Source organism: Coregonus clupeaformis, chromosome 24, assembly GCF_020615455.1.
Source record: "Coregonus clupeaformis isolate EN_2021a chromosome 24, ASM2061545v1, whole genome shotgun sequence".
NCBI classification, from domain to species: Eukaryota; Metazoa; Chordata; class Actinopteri; order Salmoniformes; family Salmonidae; genus Coregonus; species Coregonus clupeaformis.
Window position 1 is genome coordinate 49,195,287 of NC_059215.1, and position 21,462 is coordinate 49,216,748.

The window sequence follows — 21,462 nt, forward strand, 5'->3', positions numbered from 1 at the left end:
CCACCCTCTCTCTCTCCCACCATCTCTCTCTCTTTCCCAACCCCTCTTTCTCTCTCCAACCCTCTCTCTCTCTCACCCTCTCTCTCTCTTTCTCAACCCCTCTTTCTCTCTCCAACCCTCTCTCTCTCTCACCCTCTCTTTCTCTCTCAACAAATCAATCTCCTAACATGACAGAATGGTTTTGACGTACATATGAAACGGACACTGAGAAAACACCTTCCTAATATTGACTTCTTAATGTTTTGTATACTCAGTGTATGTTTTACTGTATGAAAAAATATCACATACATCATCACTATATTTGTAATTTTACAAACTTTTCTTTATAAGCCCATCTCCCATCTGACAGTGATGTCTTGGCTCTCAACAGGTGCTGGACAGGCTGTTAGGTATATCCTCTATGATAGGATCATATCTGAGCCCCCACCAATATGTGTCCTTATCACAGTGTTATATAAATACCTACTCTATTCAACTCAACAAAAGTGTCTGGCAAATATTTGAAAAGGGATGTTGATTGTTATCTGGACAAAAGCAGCCGGCCGGACAAGCTAGCCTCCTGCTGTGGCCACGGATAAAATCTCTCTCTCTCTCTCTCTGTGTTGCTATGTACTCTCATCTCAGGATTCAGTTTGAACCTCCCTGAGATAATAAATACAATTATAAATAATATTAAATAAATAAATAAATATTTTCTATAAAATAATAGAAATGGAATAGCATTTATATATTATATTCATATAGGCCCTACTTCGGAAAATGATTCATGCATTCATGAGAAGCCTACAGTACGTACCAATGCAAGGTTAAAAGACATACCAAATCATATAATTCTTCCTATTTAGAAAGTGTCATTTTATTGAGATTAACCGTATATAATATACACATTTCTCCCCATCCATTTGATGTATAACTTGAATAAGCTATGATAATGTCTTTCTCTCCTGTGTCCTGTGAGATTACTACTAAACATTAACCCCTAGAAGCCTCATCTTTTAAAGTAATACATTCATCACCAATTATTTGTTCATGCATGCATATCCGTTGGCTGGTTGGGTCTTTATCTGTTTCTTAGAGATCACCCATTATGTCACGTAGACAAGTTCTAAGAAAACTGACCGTAACCTAAGTTGAACCAGATGCTTTCAGGCAGGCAGACATCAATTTTCTGGCAGGGATACGGAGTGATGATTGGCATCAGGAGTGAATGGGATCTGAAAGAAGTGCCACAAAGGAAATAGACTCCAGCAGATATCATTTCTGTTGGATGGTCAGGGAGCTGAAGTGTCCGCCCACTCAAGATTCAAAGAAAATCTAGGACTAGAAGCCAAGACACCAGAGGATGAGTCACTGTGGTTCAGTCAGGACATAAGTATATCCCGACATAAAGTCTCATAACATTGATGGAAATGTTCCTATCAACAAGTTTTATCTAACTATTCCCTATCCCCTAAATGCATGTTTGGCCTATAGTGTAGAGCTTACAGCAGTCTATAGTGTAGAGTCTACAGCAGTCTATAGTGTAGAGCCTACAGCAGTATACAGTGTAGAGTCTACAGCAGTCTACAGTGTAGAGTCTACAGCAGTCTATAGTGTAGAGCCTACAGCAGTCTATAGTGTAGAGCCTACAGCAGTCTATAGTGTAGAGTCTACAGCAGTCTATAGTGTAGAGTCTACAGCAGTCTATAGTGTAGAGTCTACAGCAGTCTATAGTGTAGAGTCTACAGCAGTCTATAGTGTAGAGCAGGGGTGTCAAACTCATTTTAGCTCAGGGGCCACATGGAGGAAAATCTATTCCCAAGTGGGCCGGACCGGAAAAATCATGGTATATATATAACTTAAAAACAACAACTTCAGATTGTTTTCTTTGTTTTAATACGATCAACATACAACATAAAGCTGGAGCCTGAGGACAGTGTGTCCAAAATAGTACAAGCACAACATCACTATTAATCATAAAACACGTCAAGTTTATTTGAAAATTCTAAAGAAAAAGAACACACAAACACACAACGCCTCAGTGATTAACAGAACTGTTTCACAGATCACAGAACTATATCAGGGTGTCATTTCTCAGGCAGAAATGTAGATAAAAATAATGAAATCCTGTTCCCCAAACAAGTGCAAGAACCACAGAGTCAAGAATAGGTTAAATATACAAATAAAATAAAATCAATTAAAAACAATAGCACATCAACATAAAAACATATAAACATAAAGCTGGAGCCTGAGGACAGTGTCCAAAAGCACAACATCACTATTAATCATAAAACACCTCAAGTTATTTGAAAGTTCTGAGGACAAAGAACACACAAACACACAATTCCTCAGTGATTCACAGAAGTATATCACAGATCACAGAACTATATCAGGGTGTCATTTCTCAGGCAGAAATGTAGATAAAAATAATGAAATCCTGTTCCCCAAACAAGTGCAAGAACCACAGAGTCAAGAATAGGTTAAATATACAAATAAAATAAATTAAAAACAATGGCACATCAACATAAAAACATATAAACATAAATCTGAAAGCGTTGCTCAAACTCCCGTAACAGTCCCTTTATTTTATCTTTGAACCGCTTCATGTCTGCCACATGTTGGGTCGCGCACACATTTTTCAGACAGGGGAAGTGAGCTGCATCACCACCGGCAAGTTGCGTCTCCCACAATGACAGCTTCAACTTGAAAGAACGTATGCTGTCATAATACTGCGTGACAACTTTGTTGCGCCCTTGCAGCTGTTTGTTCAAGTTATTCAGGTGCTCTGTAACATCCACCATAAATGCAAGGTCCTGCATCCATTCTGCGGAATGAAATTCTAACACTGGTTTGTCCTTTTCTTCCATGAACTGTTCCATTTCTTCTCGTAAATCAAAGAAACGCCTCAGCACAGCACCTCGGCTTAACCATCTTACCTCAGTGTGGTATGGCAGGCCATAGATGTGGTCTTTCTCTCTGAGAAGGCTGTCAAACTGGCGGTGATTCAGGCTTCTGGATCGGATGAAATTAACAGTTTGGATGACCACCTTCATGACGTTATCCATCTTTAATGACTTGCAACACAAAGCCTCCTGGTGCAAAATACAGTGAAAAGTCAAAAAATCACGTCCTCCATTTGCAGATTGCACTTTCTCTCTGAACTTTGTCACAACGCCTGCTTTTTTCCAGATCATTGAGGGCGCACCATCTGTAGCCAGGCTGACAGCGCGGGACCAGTCCACTCCGACCCTGTCCAGCGCGCCCGACGAGTGCGGTAAAAATATCAGCTGCTGTCGTTGTATCTGTCATCGGCACCAACTCCACGAACTCCTCGGTGACGGTCAATGTGTCATCAACTCCGCGGATGAAAAAATGGCCAGTTGTGCAACATCTGTAATGTCCGTGCTTTCATCAATTGCAACCGAAAACGCAATAAATGACTTTACTTTTTGCTTCAACTGGCTGTCCAAATCCACTGAAAGATCGGAAATCCTGTCTGCAACTGTGTTTCTTGTCAGGCTGATATTTGCAAAAGCCTGCCGCTTTTCACGGCACACAATCTCCGCTGCCTTCATCATGCATGTTTTTACAAATTCACCCTCACTAAATGGTTTTGAAGCCACTGCGATTTCATTAGCAATGAGGTAGCTAGCTTTCACTGCAGCGTCACTGATGTCTCGGCTGTGAGTAAACACAGACTGCTGTTTCTTCAGACCCGCCAACAGTTCATTCACCTTCTCTCATCTCCGCTGTCCTTGAAAGTTGTCATATTTGTCGGCATGAAGACTCACATAGTGGCGACGAAGGTTATATTCTTTCAGCACTGCAACATGCTCTGAACACACCAAACATACAGCTTTCCCATTCAATTCCGTGATTAAATAGGATGACCATTTTTCTTGGAACACTCTGCACTCTGCGTCCACTTTTCTCTTTTTTGACAGAGACATATTGGGGCAATGAGGGTGCCAAAGCACATAATGTTAAAAGTAGAAGCCGTAATAAATATCGCGGGCAAAACAAAGTAGGTCATTGGCTGCACGTGCTTGACCTACTTGCTCTGCCCCGGTATAAACAGTTTGCTTGCTTAACACAATTGCTATTGCGCCATCCAGTGGACGCAATTGGAATAGCAGTTTATTTTATTGAAAAAGTAGTATTTTATTTTATTTTATTTTTTTCAAAATCATCTCGCGGGCCGGATTAAACCCGTTTGCGGGCCTGATCCGGCCTGCGGGCCGTACGTTTGACACCCCTGGTGTAGAGTCTACAGCAGTCTATAGTGTAGAGTCTACAGCAGTCTATAGTGTAGAGTCTACAGCAGTATATAGTGTAGAGTCTACAGCAGTATATAGTGTAGAGTCTACAGCAGTCTATAGTGTAGAGTCTACAACAGTCTATAGTGTAGAGTCTACAGCAGTCTATAGTGTAGAGCCTACAGCAGTCTATAGTGTAGAGTCTACAGCAGTCTATAGTGTAGAGTCTACAGTAGTGAGTCTACAGCAGTCTACAGTGTAGAGTCTACAGCAGTCTATAGTGTAGAGTCTACAACAGTCTATAGTGTAGAGCCTACAACAGTCTATAGTGTAGAGTCTACAGCAGTCTACAGTGTAGAGTCTACAGCAGTCTACAGTGTAGAGTCTACAGCAGTCTATAGTGTAGAGTCTACAGCAATCTATGCCTCATGACTCAGTAACCAGGACAGGATGACAGGGCTCACGTCTCATGTTTCTGTTCTGTTATTGCTGTGTTATTCCTAAAAGTAGACAGACAGTATCATTTTACCTAGTAGCCAGGTCAGCTAAGGCATGACGGCTCACCTCGCTGGATGTTTTCTCTCTCTCGCTCTCTCTCGCTCTCTTTCGCTGGAGTTGGTTGTGTGAGCCTCCCTCAGCCACCCAAACCATGGCCTAGTCACCCTGCTACCGTCGGAGACAGTACAGGTGGACCGAGAGACTGAAAAACAGCTTCTATCTCCAGGCCATCAGACTGTTGAAGGGCCATCACTAGTCGGCTACCACCTGGTACTCTGCCCTGCACCTTAGAGGCTGCTGCCCCTTATATAGAGAGATATTGATTGCATTGGATTGAACACTGGTAGCTTTAACAATGTTTACAGTGCATTCAGAAAGTATTCAGACCCCTTGACTTTTTCCACATTTTGTTATGTTGCAGCCTTATTCTAAAATTGATTAAATTGTTTTTTTTCTCTCTCATCAATCTACACACAAAAAAACATAATGACAAAGCAAAAACTGGTTTTTATATTTTTTTGCACATTTATAAAATAGAATAAACTGAAATATCACATTTACATAAGTATTCAGACCCTTTACTCAGTACTTTGTTGAAGCACCTTTGGCAGCGATTACAGCCTCGAGTCTTCTTGGGTATGACGCTACAAGCTTGGCACACCTGTATTTGGGGAGTTTCTCCCATTCTTCTCTGCAGATCCTCTCAAGCTCTGTCATTATGGGCTATTGTGTGTAGGTTGATGAGGAAAATGTTTTATTTAATCCATTTTAGAATAAGGCTGTAACTTAACAAAATGTGGAAAAGGTGAAGGGGTCTGAATACTTTCCGAATGCACTGTAGGTCTCCTCCACCCCTTGGTCCTGAGCCCATTTTTTAAAAAATCTTCCACCCAAAGACTTCGTTTTTTATGGGGGTTGAGTATTCCCAGCAATCCTCCAGGATAGACTTTCCCATGTGAGTAGAGGTGTGTCCTTTCAGTGATACCCAGTAAGCAATAGATCGTTTTTGTCGCGGTAGTCCTAAGGGTATCTCACCCATTTCCACTCGTAGGGAGGATATGGGGGATGATTTAAATGCGCCACAGTTTATTCTTAGGGTGGCGGCTTGGATAACGTCAAACTATTTTTATATCCCTGGGGCCGCTGAGCCATATGCCATGCATCCATAGTAAAATTCAGATCTAATGAGAGCGAAATTCCACAATTGTCACTGAATTACCACAGTGAATTATTGTAATATTTGTTTATGTGTCAATTAATCCCATAAGGGCGATTTGACACGAAAAGAAAATGTCATTCATATACATTCATAAGTGATGATCGGGATGCCCCCCCATGAGTACCCGGTTAGACATCTCATTGCATTTAGAGCTTTTTTACACCATCATATTATTCGTTCTATGTGGCGTTTCCATGTTAGTGTGCTGTCAAACCACATCCCTACATTTTGAATTACTGGACCCTGCTCCAGGGTCTGTCCATATAATGACAGAGTCACGTTAGCTGGAATGCTCTTCCTGGTGAAAAATATAGACTTGGTTTGTTTTTTAAGTGCAGACCATTCTTCCACTCCTGTGATCGTTTCCTGTATTTGTTGTGTCACAAAGGGGACATCGCGGCCTCTCATCCATATTCCTCCGTCGTCAGCATACAGTGACGTCTTCATTCCAGGCCGGATAGAGCCAAAAATATCATAATGTTAAAAAGGGTTGGACTGATCGCACTTCCCTGGGCGGTCCCATTCTCCACTTCATGACTGGTTGAGAGAGGAGAATCGATCCGGACCTGTATTGTCCGATCGTGTAAAAAAAAATTATAGTCCAGTTACACAGGACATAGGAGAGTCTGTCTGAGACCATACGTTCCATTAGTTTACATGTGTTTGAGGTGAGAGATATTGGCCAGTAAGCAGTTGTAGATCATGGGTATTTTCTTGGTTTAGCTATGGGGACTACTACAGCGTGTTTCCAGGGCTTTGGTAATATTCCTGTTTCCCATACTCTTGTTTATAAAAACGAGAACGATTTGTATGGAATTGTCTGATGGGTGTCGGAACATTTCATAGCATATTCGGTCTGCTCCCGGGCTCGAGCCGCCAGCTGCTTTAATCACCTTCATCATCTCAGCCAAAGAGAACTCTGCGTCCAAGAGGTTAATCGCCCTTCTCTGATGTGTTTGTTAAGTTTGCCTCCAACATGGTCTCCCTGCTTCTTAGCTGTTCTGGGTTTAGGGATGCGGTGCTGTGGATACCAGCGAAGGCCCGCACTAACATGTCTGACTAACACATCTCCTCATCTGTGCATGCAGTACTTTCTCCAATAAGTCTGATGTCACAGTATTTTTTTTTTTCAATAACTCTGTTTTGCCGTATGATTTCTTCTTGCTATTGCTCTTCTTCTTTGACGCTCTATCGGTTATGTGAATCTATGTGGGTTCTTTAAGACTTTAAAGGGATCGGTTACTCTCCTTGACAGCTGTATGGCACTCCCTTGACCACCAGGGGACAGTCGTGCCCTTTCCGAATGATTTAGAGTTAGCGATGGATTCTTCAGCCGCTCTCATTAAACTGTCTACTAGAGTTTCATTATCTTGATCAGGGTTGCCTTGTTTAGGGAAAGAGTTAAGTTCTTTATTGGCCTTGTTTTGGAACTCTTCCCATTTGGCTCTGTGGTGGGGGGGTCTGGGTATCCAGGCAAGAGGATTAGTGCAGCGAGGCTATGTAGGTTTTATGTCAGTAATTGGAGCTGTAACAGGGTTCTTGGCTCCCAGATCTGTCCTATTGGCTTCTCAGACCATCACATGGTAAAAGTTGAGTATAGCTTGTCAGTTGTACCTCGTCCAAGATCTTACTGGCATCAGCTAAGGTGAACTGGGAGAAGAGTGAGGGTCTGATTATGGGGATGGGCCAGAGCAGGATCTCCTAGTCTTTCTGGGGGGTTACAGTGGAGCAGAGTACGGATGAAGTTCTTGGGGACCTCAGAGTTTAAGAGAGAAACTGGGAGCTGCAATATGTAACGTTTTGGGCGACCTGACCAAATTCACATAGATATGTAAATTATAGATATGTCATTCTCTCTGAAAGCGAGTCTAAGAAGCGGTAGATCTGTTCTATGTGTTCTATTTCTATGCTTCCCGTTCTTAAGTTTCATTTTTGCATATTTTTCTTTCGGTTTTATACACCAGCTTCAAACAGCTGAAAATACAATATTTTGGGTTATGGAAAATACATTTTTACAATGGTTTAGATGGAACAATGATTCTCTACACAATGACTGCTTGTTTTGCCACATAAACCGACATTAGGCGAACTATTAGAATTTTAGCAACCATGAAATGGCGGAGCAATTTCTGCATATTGCACCTTTAAGGGTCCTGGTCACTAACAACTTGCCCGCTTCAATGCTCAGGCACTGGCTGATGGCGTTGCATTGCCCACAGAGTCTCGTCAAGCAACTACAGAGGTTACTGGTGGATTTATTTTGGTCAACACTGGACAATCGCAGCAGTATTACACCTCCCTTTGCAGGAGGGGGGGCCAAGGGATGGTGGACATTGGGTCCAGAGTGACAGCTTTCCGTCTACAAGCTGCACAGAGACTTCTGTACCAGCAGGGGGTGTGCTGAAGCGACACTGCTTGGTCTGTTCTGAGGAGAGCAGGGGACCTTGGGTACGACAGGCACTTGTTCCTGTTGGATCTGGAGCAGGTCCACATGTCAACCATTACTCTGTTCTACCGCGCTGTGCTTTGGGCGTGGAAAATAAAGACTATCTGTTCACAGAGACGTTTCACAGCCAGGAGCATGGATAATGGAGGAGCCACTGTTTCACAACCCACTTATCCAGACCACAGTGCTGACCTCTGCCAGCTTGTGGGCCAAGCTTGTGAGAGCGGAGTTCACTAAAATGGGTGACCTGCAAAAAAGAGGCTGGGTAGAAATCTGCCAGCGACATGGCAGAGGCTTCCTCCATATAGTCTACCATGCTGCTCCAGGTGGTGTAGGGGTCCATGCTGCACTACTGGGCTTGTTCAGAGAGCTGCTAGGGAGTGGGCAGAGACTCGTCCGTCTAACCACGAATGACACTGACCTACCTCCTTTTACCATTGCTGCTGCTGCAGGGGAACACCAGGGAATTATCCTACCGTTCCAAGACTCCGGAGCTGGAGGCCTTTTGCACAGCCAGCAAAAAGGCTCTGTACACGGTGGATGTGAATGTGGCTCAGAAATACCATCTGCATGGGCTGAGGGCAATGGGGTGGCTGGCAGGGTTGGGACCGGGCTCTTCTCTGAGAGGATGTTGGCGCTCCCTGTATAAGCCACCCATAGAGAAGCGTATTGCTGATCTACAGTAGAGGACTATTCACGGGGCTATCGCTTCCAAAAGACACACGTCGCACCTTGATCCATCAGTGGGGAGGGGGTGTCTCATCTGTGGGGAGGAGGAAACAATGCAGCGTGGTTTTTTTCTTTCTTGTTCCAGGCTGGTAGGGGTGTTTTCTGTCCTGGGTGGGTGGAGTACAGGCCTGGGGTTGGGGCTGACTCTGGACCTATATGTTGGAGAACCTAGGGTAGGGCGTAGCCAACAAGGCAAAGGGACTGCCTAGTAAACGACTTGTTGGGGCAGCCAAGAAATGGCAGTGTGGAAGACCAGGAAACATGAGATGCAGGGGGGTGGGGTGTACGGACCCCAGAGCAGGGGGTGGGGTGTACGGACCCCAGAGCAGGGGGTGGGGTGTACGGACCGCAGAGCAGGGGGTGGGGTGTACGGACCCCAGAGCAGGGGGTGGGGTGTACGGACCCCAGAGCAGGGGGTGGGGTGTACGGACCCCAGAGCAGGGGGTGGGGTGTACGGACCGCAGAGCAGGGGGTGGGGTGTACGGACCCCAGAGCAGGGGGTGGGGTGTACGGACCCCAGAGCAGGGGGTGGGGTGTACGGACCCCAGAGCAGGGGGTGGGGTGTACGGACCGCAGAGCAGGGGGTGGGGTGTACGGACCCCAGAGCAGGGGGTGGGGTGTACGGACCCCAGAGCAGGGGGGTGGGGTGTACGGACCCCAGAGCAGGGGGGTGGGGTGTACGGACCCCAGAGCAGGGGGTGGGGTGTATGGACCCCAGAGCAGGGGGGTGGGGTGTACGGACCCCAGAGCAGGGGGTGGGGTGTACGGACCCCAGAGCAGGGGGTGGGGTGTACGGACCCCAGAGCAGGGGGGTGGGGTGTACGGACCCCAGAGCAGGGGGTGGGGTGTACGGACCCCAGAGCAGGGGGCGGGGTGTACGGACCCCAGACCTGTGCTGCTGGGGGTTGGTGCGGACTCGCTCACACTGGAGCATGTATATGGGGGGCTGGTGAACTGTCAATGGGACTTTGTAGGGGTGTGAGGCGTCAGGGGGGTTCTATGTAAAGTGGACGAGGAGGGGTGCTTTGTTCTAACTTTCAAGGTGCGTTAAAATTATGTAAAGTTTGTGCTTTTAATTAGACTTTGGGCGGTTCTGGACCAGTTCCGAATGACATTTTGGTGTACAAAACGCTCTGTGAACATCGTAGGGTCCCGTGCCTTATAGTGCCAGAAAGCCCCATCTGTCTGCTCTCTGTTTCCACTCTCTCAGCGGTGCTGACTTGAAGTGTCAGATTTCACACCCTACATTTGCATAGGGAGTGGCATGTCACACATGGTCCTCTGTAGCTCAATTGGTAGAGCATGGCGCTTGTAACGCCAGGGTAGTGGGTTCGATCCCCGGGACCACCCATACATAAAAATGTATGCACACATGACTGTAAGTCGCTTTGGATAAAAGCGTCTGCTAAATAGCATATTATTATATTATTATTTCCTGGCCAATCCAGATGAAGAATCGATTTGCTCTCCCTCTGAGAGACTGAGCCCAGCCTGCGGCATATTAAAGGGGATAGTCTAGCGAATAGAGCAATCTTGTGATATTCTCAGTCAGATTCAGAGCTCTCAACATGAAAGAATACTAATTAATTTTTATAAAATTTAAACAAGACCACTTTCTCCTGGTCACAGGAGATGGACGAAATCACTTTGTGCGTAAAGCTGACGAGTCTGCAAACATTTGAATGGTGTCTCGGTTCCGCTCAGTGGACATTTAGGAGAAAAGTATCTTTCGTCAGTAATATGAAATGGGGCCAATATTGTAGTCACTAAATATGATCATATTTATTTTACAGTTATAAGAAAGGTGAAATCTTATCGTAAGTCATTTATAATTTGATTGTTACTATATTTAGAAAGCATTTCAGTCATACGGTCTCCCGAGTGGCGCAGTGGTCTAAGGCACTGCATCACAGTGCTAGCTGTGCCACTAGAGATCCTGGTTCGAATCCAGGCTCTGTCGTAGCCGGCCGCGACCGGGAGACCCAATGGGGCGGCGCACAATTGGCCCAGCGTCGTCCAGGGTAGGGGAGGGAATGGCCGGCAGGGATGTAGCTCAGTTGGTAGAGCATGGCGTTTGCGACGCCAGGGGGGCCAGTAAGAAAAATAAACTAACTGTAAGTCGCTCTGGATAAGAGCGTCGACTAAAATGTAAATTTCAAGCCCTATTGCCCCACGGTTGTAGATTTTTCATATTTTCATAAAATGTCTGTATTTGAGCTTGAGTCCTTAAAAGTGACTACACCTCAGCAATTATAACTATTTTTTACCAGAAAGGTGAGTTCCAGACCTTTCTAAAACTATGCAATATTACCAGTTATTGTTTATGGCAATCTCATGAAAAATAATTACGTTTGGGTACGTCTATTTAGGCAGAAATCTACATTTTGCCCTATCATTCAAGAGGTTGATAACTATCGGGCCAATAAAGTACAGTTGAAGTCGGAAGTTTACATACACCTTTAGCCAAATACATTTAAACTCAGTTTTTCACAATTCCTGACATTCCAGTCAGTTAGGATCTCCACTTTATTTTAAGAATGTGAAATGTCAGAATAATAGTAGAGTGAATGATTTATTTCAGCTTTTATTTATTTCATCACATTCCCAGTGGGTCAGAAGTTTACATACACTCAATTAGTATTTGGTAGCATTGCCTTTAAATTGTTTAACTTGGGTCAAACGTTTCAGGTAGCCTTCCACAAGCTTCCCACAATAAGTTGGGGGAATTTTGGCCCATTCCTCCTGACAGAGCTGGTGTAACTGAGTCAGGTTTGTAGGCCTCCTTGCTTGCACACGCTTTTTCAGTTCTGCCCACACATTTTCTATAGGATTGAGGTCAGGGCTTTTTGATGGCCAGTCCAATACCTTGACTTTGTTGTCCTTAAGCCATTTTGCCACAACTTTGGAAGTATGCTTGAGGTCATTGTCCATTTGGAAGACCCATTTGCGACCAAGCTTTAACTTCCTGACTGATGTCTTGAGATGTTGCTTCAATATATCCACATAATTTTCCTTCCACATGATGCCATCTATTTTGTGAAGTGCACCAGTACCTCCTGCAGCAAAGCACCCCCACAGCATGATGCTGCCACCCCATGTTTCACGGTTGGGATGGTGTTCTTCAGCTTGCAAGTTGCAAACCGTAGTCTGGTTTTTTTATGGCGGTTTTGGAGCAGTGGCTTCTTCCTTGCTAAGCGGCCTTTCAGGTTATGTCGATATAGGACTCGTTTTACTGTGGATATAGATACTTTTGTACCTGTTTCCTCCAACATCTTCACAAGGTCCTTTGCTGTTGTTCTGGGATTGATTTGCACTTTTCGCACCAAAGTATGTTCATCTCTAGGAGACAGAACGCGTCTCCTTCCTGAGCGGTATGACGGCTGCGTGGTCCCATGCTGTTTATACTCGCATACTATTGTTTGTACAGATGAATGTGGTACCTTCAGGCGTTTGGAAATTGCCCCCAAGGATGAACCAGACTTGTGGAGGTCTACAGTTATTTTTCTGAGGTCTTGGCTGATTTCTTTTGATTTTCCCATGAGGTCAAGCAAAGAGACACTGAGTTTGAAGATAGGCCTTGAAATACATCCACAGGAACACCTTCATTTGACTCAAATGATGTCAATTAGCCTATCAGAAGCTTCTAAAGCCATGACATCATTTTCGGGAATTTTCCAAGCTGTTTAAAGGCACACTCAACTTAGTGTATGTAAACATCTGACCCACTGGAATTGTGATACAGTGAATTATAAGTGAAATAATCTGTCTGTAAATAATTGTTGGAAAAATTACTTGTGTCATGCACAAAGTAGATGTCCTAACCGACTTGCCAAAACTATAGTTTGTTAAAAATAAATTTGTGGAGTGGTTGAAAAACGAGTTTTCATGACTCCAACCTAAGTGTATGTAAACTTCCGACTTCAAGTGTATGTACAAAAAATCTATATATCTCTCTTCTCTCTCTTTTCCACAAAGTATTTTGTCTTCTCTCATCATATTGCTGTATTTTTCCCTATAAAGGTGTCTAGTATCCTTTACCCAGGCCAGGGCTCTCTGGATGATTTCTGTCCTATCGGTCCTGGTGCTTCTCTTCTGCTGACACGGCAGAAACGGCAGGAATGTAATTATGTAGCTTGGGGTCCTTCAGAGGAATCCATCACCTGCTACACAGCATTCTGGGTAATGCGTTGCTGACTAAACTTCCTCTCCTCTCATCCCTCTCTATGCCCCTAAATCAGAAACCTGCACATCCTATTGACACCTCCCTGTCCACTACCATCACACCCTCTCACCCCCTCAGCTCACACACAGATAGTCCATCCACATCCACGTTACGGCCAGAGGGAGTTGGTGAAAATGAATAGGTGTCTTAACTGCTATTTGCTACTGTATATCAATCAGCACTGCACCTATCTGTCTACAGAGGGTCCCTTGATTGACCTTTAACTCACAATGAGTCATCACACCAGTATATGGTATGATATGTGTCACACAATATGGCATTTTGTCATTAATATTGCTATACTGTACCTCTCTATTCCATTTAAAGGGCAGTCTAGATTACCGAGATCCAGTCCCTCACACCCTCACCCCCTGCTCCTCACCCCCTCAGTCCCTCACACTCTCACCCCCTGCTCCTCACCACTCTCACCCCCCTCAGTCCTTCACCCACTCCTCCTCACCCCCTCAGTCCCTCACACTCTCACCCCCCACTCCTCACCCCCTCAGTCCCTCACACCCTCTTCATCACCCCTCACCCCCTCAGTGCCTCACCCCCCCCTCCTCCTCACCCCTTATTACCCCCTCAGTCCTCACCCCCCTCCTCCTCACCTCCTCTCACCCCTTCAGATGACAGGGATCCTGAGGAGACAAGGGGGTGGGGGGGGGTTGAGGACTGGAAGGGGGGGATAAAGAGAGAGCGACATGACACCATGCACAGTGAGTCAGACGGACATCACAAGCAGGAGAGAGTGACAACAGAAAGTAGCCACTGCGCTGAAGGGGGGCCACAGTATTGCTGTGTTGAGGAGAGAGAGTTACCCTACACTATCCTGTGCTTGTGTTGTTGCTATGGCGATGGGGACCAAGGTTCTACTTGTCATCATCTTACTGGTTTCTTTCAACTGGTCCAAGGGGGCTGTCATCACTGGGGTGAGTGACACATCTTTAATTCATGCTCTGTATGGAAATGTAAACTAATAGAGTTGTCATTGTGATACGTACTGTGGAATGAAAATAGAAAAATGTCTGGATGATTCATTTTTGGCTGTTCTTCTAGTTTAGAATGAGCTGAATGTGATCTTATAAATATATTATTTAGTATTTTATTGTTTTTATGCACAGTGACAGTTGAAAGGTAGAGAGACAGATACATAGAGAGTAGGGGTCATTAGAAGTGACAGTTGGAAGGTAGAGAGGGAGAGAGCGGGTATGTGTTTCCTGTTTCCAGTGTTTCCTGTCGAATCAAATTGTATTTGCCACATGCGCCGAATACAACAGGTGTAGACCTTACAGTGAAATGCTTACTTACAAGCCCTTAACCAACAATGCAGTTTTAAGAAAAACCTGCAATGTTAAGTAAAAAATAGATAGGTAAAAAAATTAAGAGCAGCAGTAAAATAGCTGTTCAGGAGTCTTATGGCTTGGGGGTAGAAGCTGTTAAGAAGCATTTTGGACCTAGACTTGGTGCTCTGGTACCGCTTGCCGTGCGGTAGCATAGAGAACAGTCTATGACTAGGGTGGCTGGAGTCTTTGACAATTTTTAGGGCCTTCCTCTGACACCACCTGATATAGAGGTCCTGGATGGCAGGACGCTTGGCCACAGTGATGTACTGGGCCGTACGCACTACCCTCTGTAGTGCCTTGCGGTCGTAGACTGAGCAGTTGCCATACCAGGCAGTGATGCAACCAGTCAGGATGCTCTCAATGGTGCAGCTGTATAACTTTTTGAGGATCTGAGGACCCATGCCAAATCTTTTCAGTCTCCTGAGGAGGAATAGGCTTTGTCGTGCCCTCTTCACGACTGTCTAGGTGTGTTTGGACCATGATCGTTTGTTATACAGCTCATTGAGTGCAGTTAGTGCCAGCATCGGTTTGTGGTGGTAAATAGACAGCTACGAAAAATATAGATGAAAACTATCTTGGTAAATAGTGTGGTCTACAGCTTATCATGAGATACTCTTCCTCAGATGCGCAAAACCTTGAGACTTCCTTAATATTAGATTTCGTGCACCAGCTGTTGTTTACAAATATACACAGACCGCCACCCCTTGTCTTACCGGAGTAAGCCGTTCTATCCTACCGATGTAGCGTATATCCCGCCAGCTGTATGTTATCCATGTCGTCGTTCAGCCACGACTCGGTGAAACATAGGATATTACAGTTTTTAATGTCCCGTTGGTAGAATATCCGTGATCGTAGGTCGTCTATTTTGTTTTCCAATGATTGTACGTTGGCTAATCGGATTGATGGTAGAGGCAGATTACTCGCTCGCAGTCGGATACTTACAAGGTACCCCGACCTACGTCCACGATATCTCTGTCTGTAGAATATCCTTCACTTCCGACTCGTTGAAGAAAAAATATTTGTCCAATACGAGGTGAGTAATCGCTGTCCTGATATCCAGAAGCTCTTTTTGGTCATAAGAGACGGTGTCAGAAACATTATGTACAGAATAAATTACAAATAATGTGAAAAGACACCGTCTGGTTAGGGGGCCGTAAAATGGCAGCCATCTCCTCCGGCGTCATTACAGTGGGTATGTGTTTCCTGTTTCCAGTGGGTATGTGTTTCCTGTTTCCAGTGGGTATGTGTTTCCTGTTTCCAGTGGGTATGTGTTTCCTGTTTCCAGTGGGTATGTGTTTCCTGTTTCCAGTGGGTATGTGTTTCCTGTTTCCAGTGGGTATGTGTTTCCTGTTTCCAGTGGGTCAGAAGCTCCCCTACTACACCAGACTCCAGCACATGCTAGGCAATGTTACAAAAAAACTTGCGTTTGAAAGTTTGCTACAATAAAAAAATTTGTGATGTGATCTCTCTCTCTCTCTCTCTCTCTCTCTCTCTCTCTCTCTCTCTCTCTCTCTCTCTCTCTCTCTGTTTCTGTCTCTCCTCTCAGGCATGTCATAGAGATGTTCAGTGTGGGTTTGGTCTGTGCTGTGCTGTCAGTCTGTGGCTTAGGGTACTGCGGATGTGTATACCACGAGGGGTAGTGGGGGACGAGTGCCACCCCTTCAGTCACAAGGTGAGGAACACACACACGTATGCATATGCTTGCTGGCACGTACTGGCTGGCACACGCACTCACATGTGCAAACACACGCACTCACACACACACAGGTATACACAAACACACGCACGCACACACACACACAAACACATACAAGTGCGCCAAAAACACACATATGCACAAACACACACACTACAGCTGGAATGAAGAGAATATCAAGGTCTTGGCAGCTTGGCAGTTGTTGCTTAGGATGATAACTTTGGATGTTATTGATTTGTTTTCATCATGAATCAAACCAATCAAAGTAATACATCACTTTGATCATCTGGAGATCATCAAACCAATCAAAGTAAAACATCCCTTTGATCGGCTGGAGATCATCAAACCAGATTCAGATTCAGATCAACTTTATTATCCCACCAGGGGGAAATTCATTTGCTTCAAAAGACAATACATAAAACATGAAAACAAAGAAACTACACAAAATAATTAATTCAAAGTTCTATAACTACACATTTAAAGTGAAAGTGAAATCTGCTGTGTACTCCAGGGCCCAACAGACGATCTATTATACAACCTAATGGCTGTTGGAATAAAAGAGTCCCCATATCTATCTGTTTTAAAGTCTCTTTCCCCTTGTCCAGCTGCTGCTCTGACTGAATTTGAGTGAAGGGGATGAGTACTGTGCTGTAAAATGCTTTCATGTTTTAGGAGGATGAGTTTTGTGTACAGGTCTATACCAATTATCCTCCCCGCCGTCTTAATCAAGCGCTGAAGCTTGACTTGGTCTTGCACTCGCATGTTCCCGAACACGCATATCAGATCAAAGGACAGCACACTCTGCAGGACAGATTTACAGAACATTTGTAACATATGGCGGTCGACATTAAAATGGTTCAGTTTGCGTTAAAAAAAAAACATTCTCTGTTGCAATTTATTTTCTTTGCAAAGGCACAGTCATTGAATTTCAGTTTATTGTCTATTTCGATTCCCAGGTATACAGTGGGGGGAAAAAAGTATTTAGTCAGCCACCAATTGTGCAAGTTCTCCCACTTAAAAAGATGAGAGAGGCCTGTAATTTTCATCATAGGTACACGTCAACTATGACAGACAAAATGAAAAAAAAAAATATCCAGAAAATCACATTGTAGGATTTTTTATGAATTTATTTGCAAATTATGGTGGAAAATAAGTATTTGGTCACCTACAAACAAGCAAGATTTCTGGCTCTCACAGACCTGTAACTTCTTCTTTAAGAGGCTCCTCTGTCCTCCACTCGTTACCTGTATTAATGGCACCTGTTTGAACTTGTTATCAGTATAAAAGACACCTGTCCACAACCTCAAACAGTCACACTCCAAACTCCACTATGGCCAAGACCAAAGAGCTGTCAAAGGACACCAGAAACAAAATTGTAGACCTGCACCAGGCTGGGAAGACTGAATCTGCAATAGGTAAGCAGCTTGGTTTGAAGAAATCAACTGTGGGAGCAATTATTAGGAAATGGAAGACATACAAGACCACTGATAATCTCCCTCGATCTGGGGCTCCACGCAAGATCTCACCCCGTGGGGTCAAAATGATCACAAGAACGGTGAGCAAAAATTCCACAACCACACGGGGGGGACCTAGTGAATGACCTGCAGAGAGCTGGGACCAAAGTAACAAAGCCTACCATCAGTAACACACTACGCCGCCAGGGACTCAAATCCTGCAGTGCCAGACGTGTCCCCCTGCTTAAGCCAGTACATGTCCAGGCCCGTCTGAAGTTTGCTAGAGTGCATTTGGATGATCCAGAAGAGGATTGGGAGAATGTCATATGGTCAGATGAAACCAAAATAGAACTTTTTGGTAAAAACTCAACTCGTCGTGTTTGGAGGACAAAGAATGCTGAGTTGCATCCAAAGAACACCATACCTACTGTGAAGCATGGGGGTGGAAACATCATGTTTTTCTGCAAAGGGACCAGGACGACTGATCCGTGTAAAGGAAAGAATGAATGGGGCCATGTATCGTGAGATTTTGAGTGAAAACCTCCTTCCATCAGCAAGGGCATTGAAGATGAAACGTGGCTGGGTCTTTCAGCATGACAATGATCCCAAACACACCGCCCGGGCAATGAAGGAGTGGCTTCGTAAGAAGCATTTCAAGGTCCTGGAGTGGCCTAGCCAGTCTCCAGATCTCAACCCCATAGAAAATCTTTGGAGGGAGTTGAAAGTCTGTGTTGCCCAGCGACAGCCCCAAAAAATCACTGCTCTAGAGGAGATCTGCATGGAGGAATGGGCCAAAATACCAGCAACAGTGTGTGAAAACCTTGTGAAGACTTACAGAAAATGTTTGACCTGTGTCATTGCAAACAAAGGGTATATAACAAAGCATTGAGAAACTTTAGTTATTGACCAAATACTTATTTTCCACCATAATTTGCAAATAAATTCATTAAAAATCCTACAATGTGATTTTCCCCACTGTATATGTGGTCACTCTATCGACTCCCCATTGATTTTCGTAGGGGATAGTGGAGTTTTGTTCCTTCTGAAATCACATTTCCATCTCTTTTGTTTTCTTAACGTTTATTTCAAGAAAGTTATATGCACACCGCTGGATGAATTTTGCCATTTCTCTGTCAAAAGAACAAGCCCGTAGCTCATCAGTCTTATACCTTATGCGTTATGCGTTGTACATTGCTATGCATAATAGATGGAAGTGTTCTGAAGGGCTGTTTTTTAAATCAGATTCCGAATTCCTCATCTACTGCCACGCGTCCTTGGTTTAGAAGCCTTTCCTTGGGAACACGTTGATTGTATTAATGGTGGTATTCCATTGCAGTGTAGACTTGCAGCAAAGGGTCGGAGATTAAGCAGGACATCTCTTGTGTGTGATATCCGCGGTTGCGGCTCGCTGTATCCATTGAGGGCTAGGTCGACAGCTTGTTTGGTGCGTTTCACAAAAAAAAACGGATTAAAACTATCCGCCAAAGCACTGCTATTTGCCTCAATATTAATTTTCCGATTTAATACCACTAAAACATGGTTGGTTGAGGTAGATCGCAACTTTAAAATATTTTTATTTATTTTTTTACGGAAGAGACGAGTACAAATGACCGTGTCGCTGCAAGAACAGACGCCAGACCTTGTTGAGGGTGCTGCTGTCCTTGTGAAAGTAACACATCACTTTGATCGGCTGGAGATCGGCTCAGCCTCCAGCCGGTTAGTTCACTCCACAAAGTTTATCTCTGGCAATTGACAACTAACTGAATGGTTCTCCATTTCCCACTTGAATAGTTCTATAATCTCTCCTTACTATTAGTCGGTTGCGTTTGACGAAGTCTATACATTTAGCCCTAGAGCTGTTGGCTCAATGTGATGTAATGGAACCTAAGGGAGATCAATAAAGTTGAATTGAATTTAAATAATGTTTCTTTATTCCAGGTGCCCTATCCAGGAAAAAGGCAGCATCACACCTGTCCATGTCTTCCTGATTTGGTCTGCACCAGCTACACAGGTAGCAAATACAGGTGTACCAAAGACTTCAAAAACCTTGACTTTTGATGACAGAGGAAGAAGAGAGAAGAAGAGGACATCTCAAAGGGGAAAGATGGAAAACAATGACAGCAGCACCCTGGATCACACATCACCTTCACTCTGTTCCCTTAGTCCCTGGATCACACATTACCTTCACTCTGTTCCCTTAGTCCCTGGATCACACATTACCTTCACTCTGTTCCCTTAGTACCTGGATCACACATTACCTTCACTCTGTTCCCTTAGTCCCTGGATCACACATTACCTTCACTCTGTTCCCTTAGTCCCTGGATCACACATTACCTTCACTCTGTTCCCTTAGTCCCTGGATCACACATTACCTTCACTCTGTTCCCTTAGTCCCTGGATCACACATTACCTTCACTCTGTTCCCTTAGTCCCTGGATCACACATTACCTTCACTCTGTTCCCTTAGTCCCTGGATCACACATTACCTTCACTCTGTTCCCTTAGTCCCTGGATCACACATTACCTTCACTCTGTTCCCTTAGTCCCTGGATCACACATTACCTTCACTCTGTTCCCTTAGTCCCTGGATCACACATTACCTTCACTCTGTTCCCTTAGTCCCTGGATCACACATTACCTTCACTCTGTTCCCTTAGTCCCTCGATCACACATCACCTTCACTCTCTTCCCCTTAGTTAGTCTTTGTTCTATGTACTATAGGAACTGTTATATTCCATGACAATATATAACATCCGTAAATACACCTCACTGTGCCCCACTGGCCACCAAAGAAATGCCAAGACAGTATATACATGCTAAACTGTGCCAAGACAATATATAGATGCTAAACAGTGCCAAGAACTTACATAGCTGATTTTTTAAAAAAAAATGGATGTACCAATTGCAGACTGTAGTTTTAATACACATGCCTGCCAAAAGCTTAATGCAAATCATAATAATATACTGTTTTATTCATATGCAAATGTTATGTTTTTTCTTTATTATCAAAATTGTATATATTTGCAAATAAAACTCACTGTATCGTACCACTGTGAAAAACATGTAATTACTCTGTGTGTTGTGTCTGTTGTGTAATTATATAAGTAATATATACTGAACAAAATATAAACACAACATGCAACAATTTCAATGACTTTACTGAGTTACAGTTCATATAAGGAAATCAGTCAATTTAAATAAATGTATTAGGCCCAAATCTATGGATTTCACATGACTTGGCAGGGGCGCAGCTCTGGGCCCTCCCAGGCCCACCCATGGCTGCGCCCCTTCCAAGTCATGTGAAATCCATAGATTAGGGCCTAATACACTTATTTAAATTGACTGATTTCCTTATATGAACTGGGTGGGCCTGGGAGGGCATAGGCCCACCCACTGGGGAGCCAGGCCCAGCCAATCAGAATGAGTCTTTCCCCACAAAAGGGCTTTATTACAGACATAAATACTCCTCAGTTTCATCAGCTGTCAGGGTGGCTGGTCTCAGACAGTCCCGCAGGTGAAGAAGCCAGATGTGGAGGTCCTCCGCTGGTGTGGTTACACGTGGTCTGCGGTTGTAAGGCCGGTTGGATGTACTGCCAAATTCTCTAAAATGACGTTGGAGG

The 21,462-nt window shown here is 44.3% G+C and overlaps 1 protein-coding gene across 2 annotated transcripts in view; it reads left to right on the plus strand.

The window, feature by feature from the left end:
- The window catches only part of LOC121537706 (toxin MIT1), a 28,303-nt gene extending 7,583 nt beyond the window's left edge, over nt 1–20,720 (plus strand). Inside the window, exons 1-3 of one of the 2 annotated variants that reach the window (XM_041845311.2) lie at nt 14,037–14,278; nt 16,239–16,364; nt 19,781–20,720. In XM_041845311.2, the coding sequence (XP_041701245.2) occupies nt 14,198–14,278; nt 16,239–16,364; nt 19,781–19,900 (327 nt within the window). In that variant the 5' untranslated portion in view covers nt 14,037–14,197 and the 3' untranslated portion in view covers nt 19,901–20,720. Of the gene's footprint in view, nt 1–14,036; nt 14,279–16,238; nt 16,365–19,780 lie in introns of those variants that run through there. The other variant, XR_005995122.1, reaches the window with a different exon arrangement.
- Nucleotides 20,721–21,462: the final 742 nt, after the last annotated feature.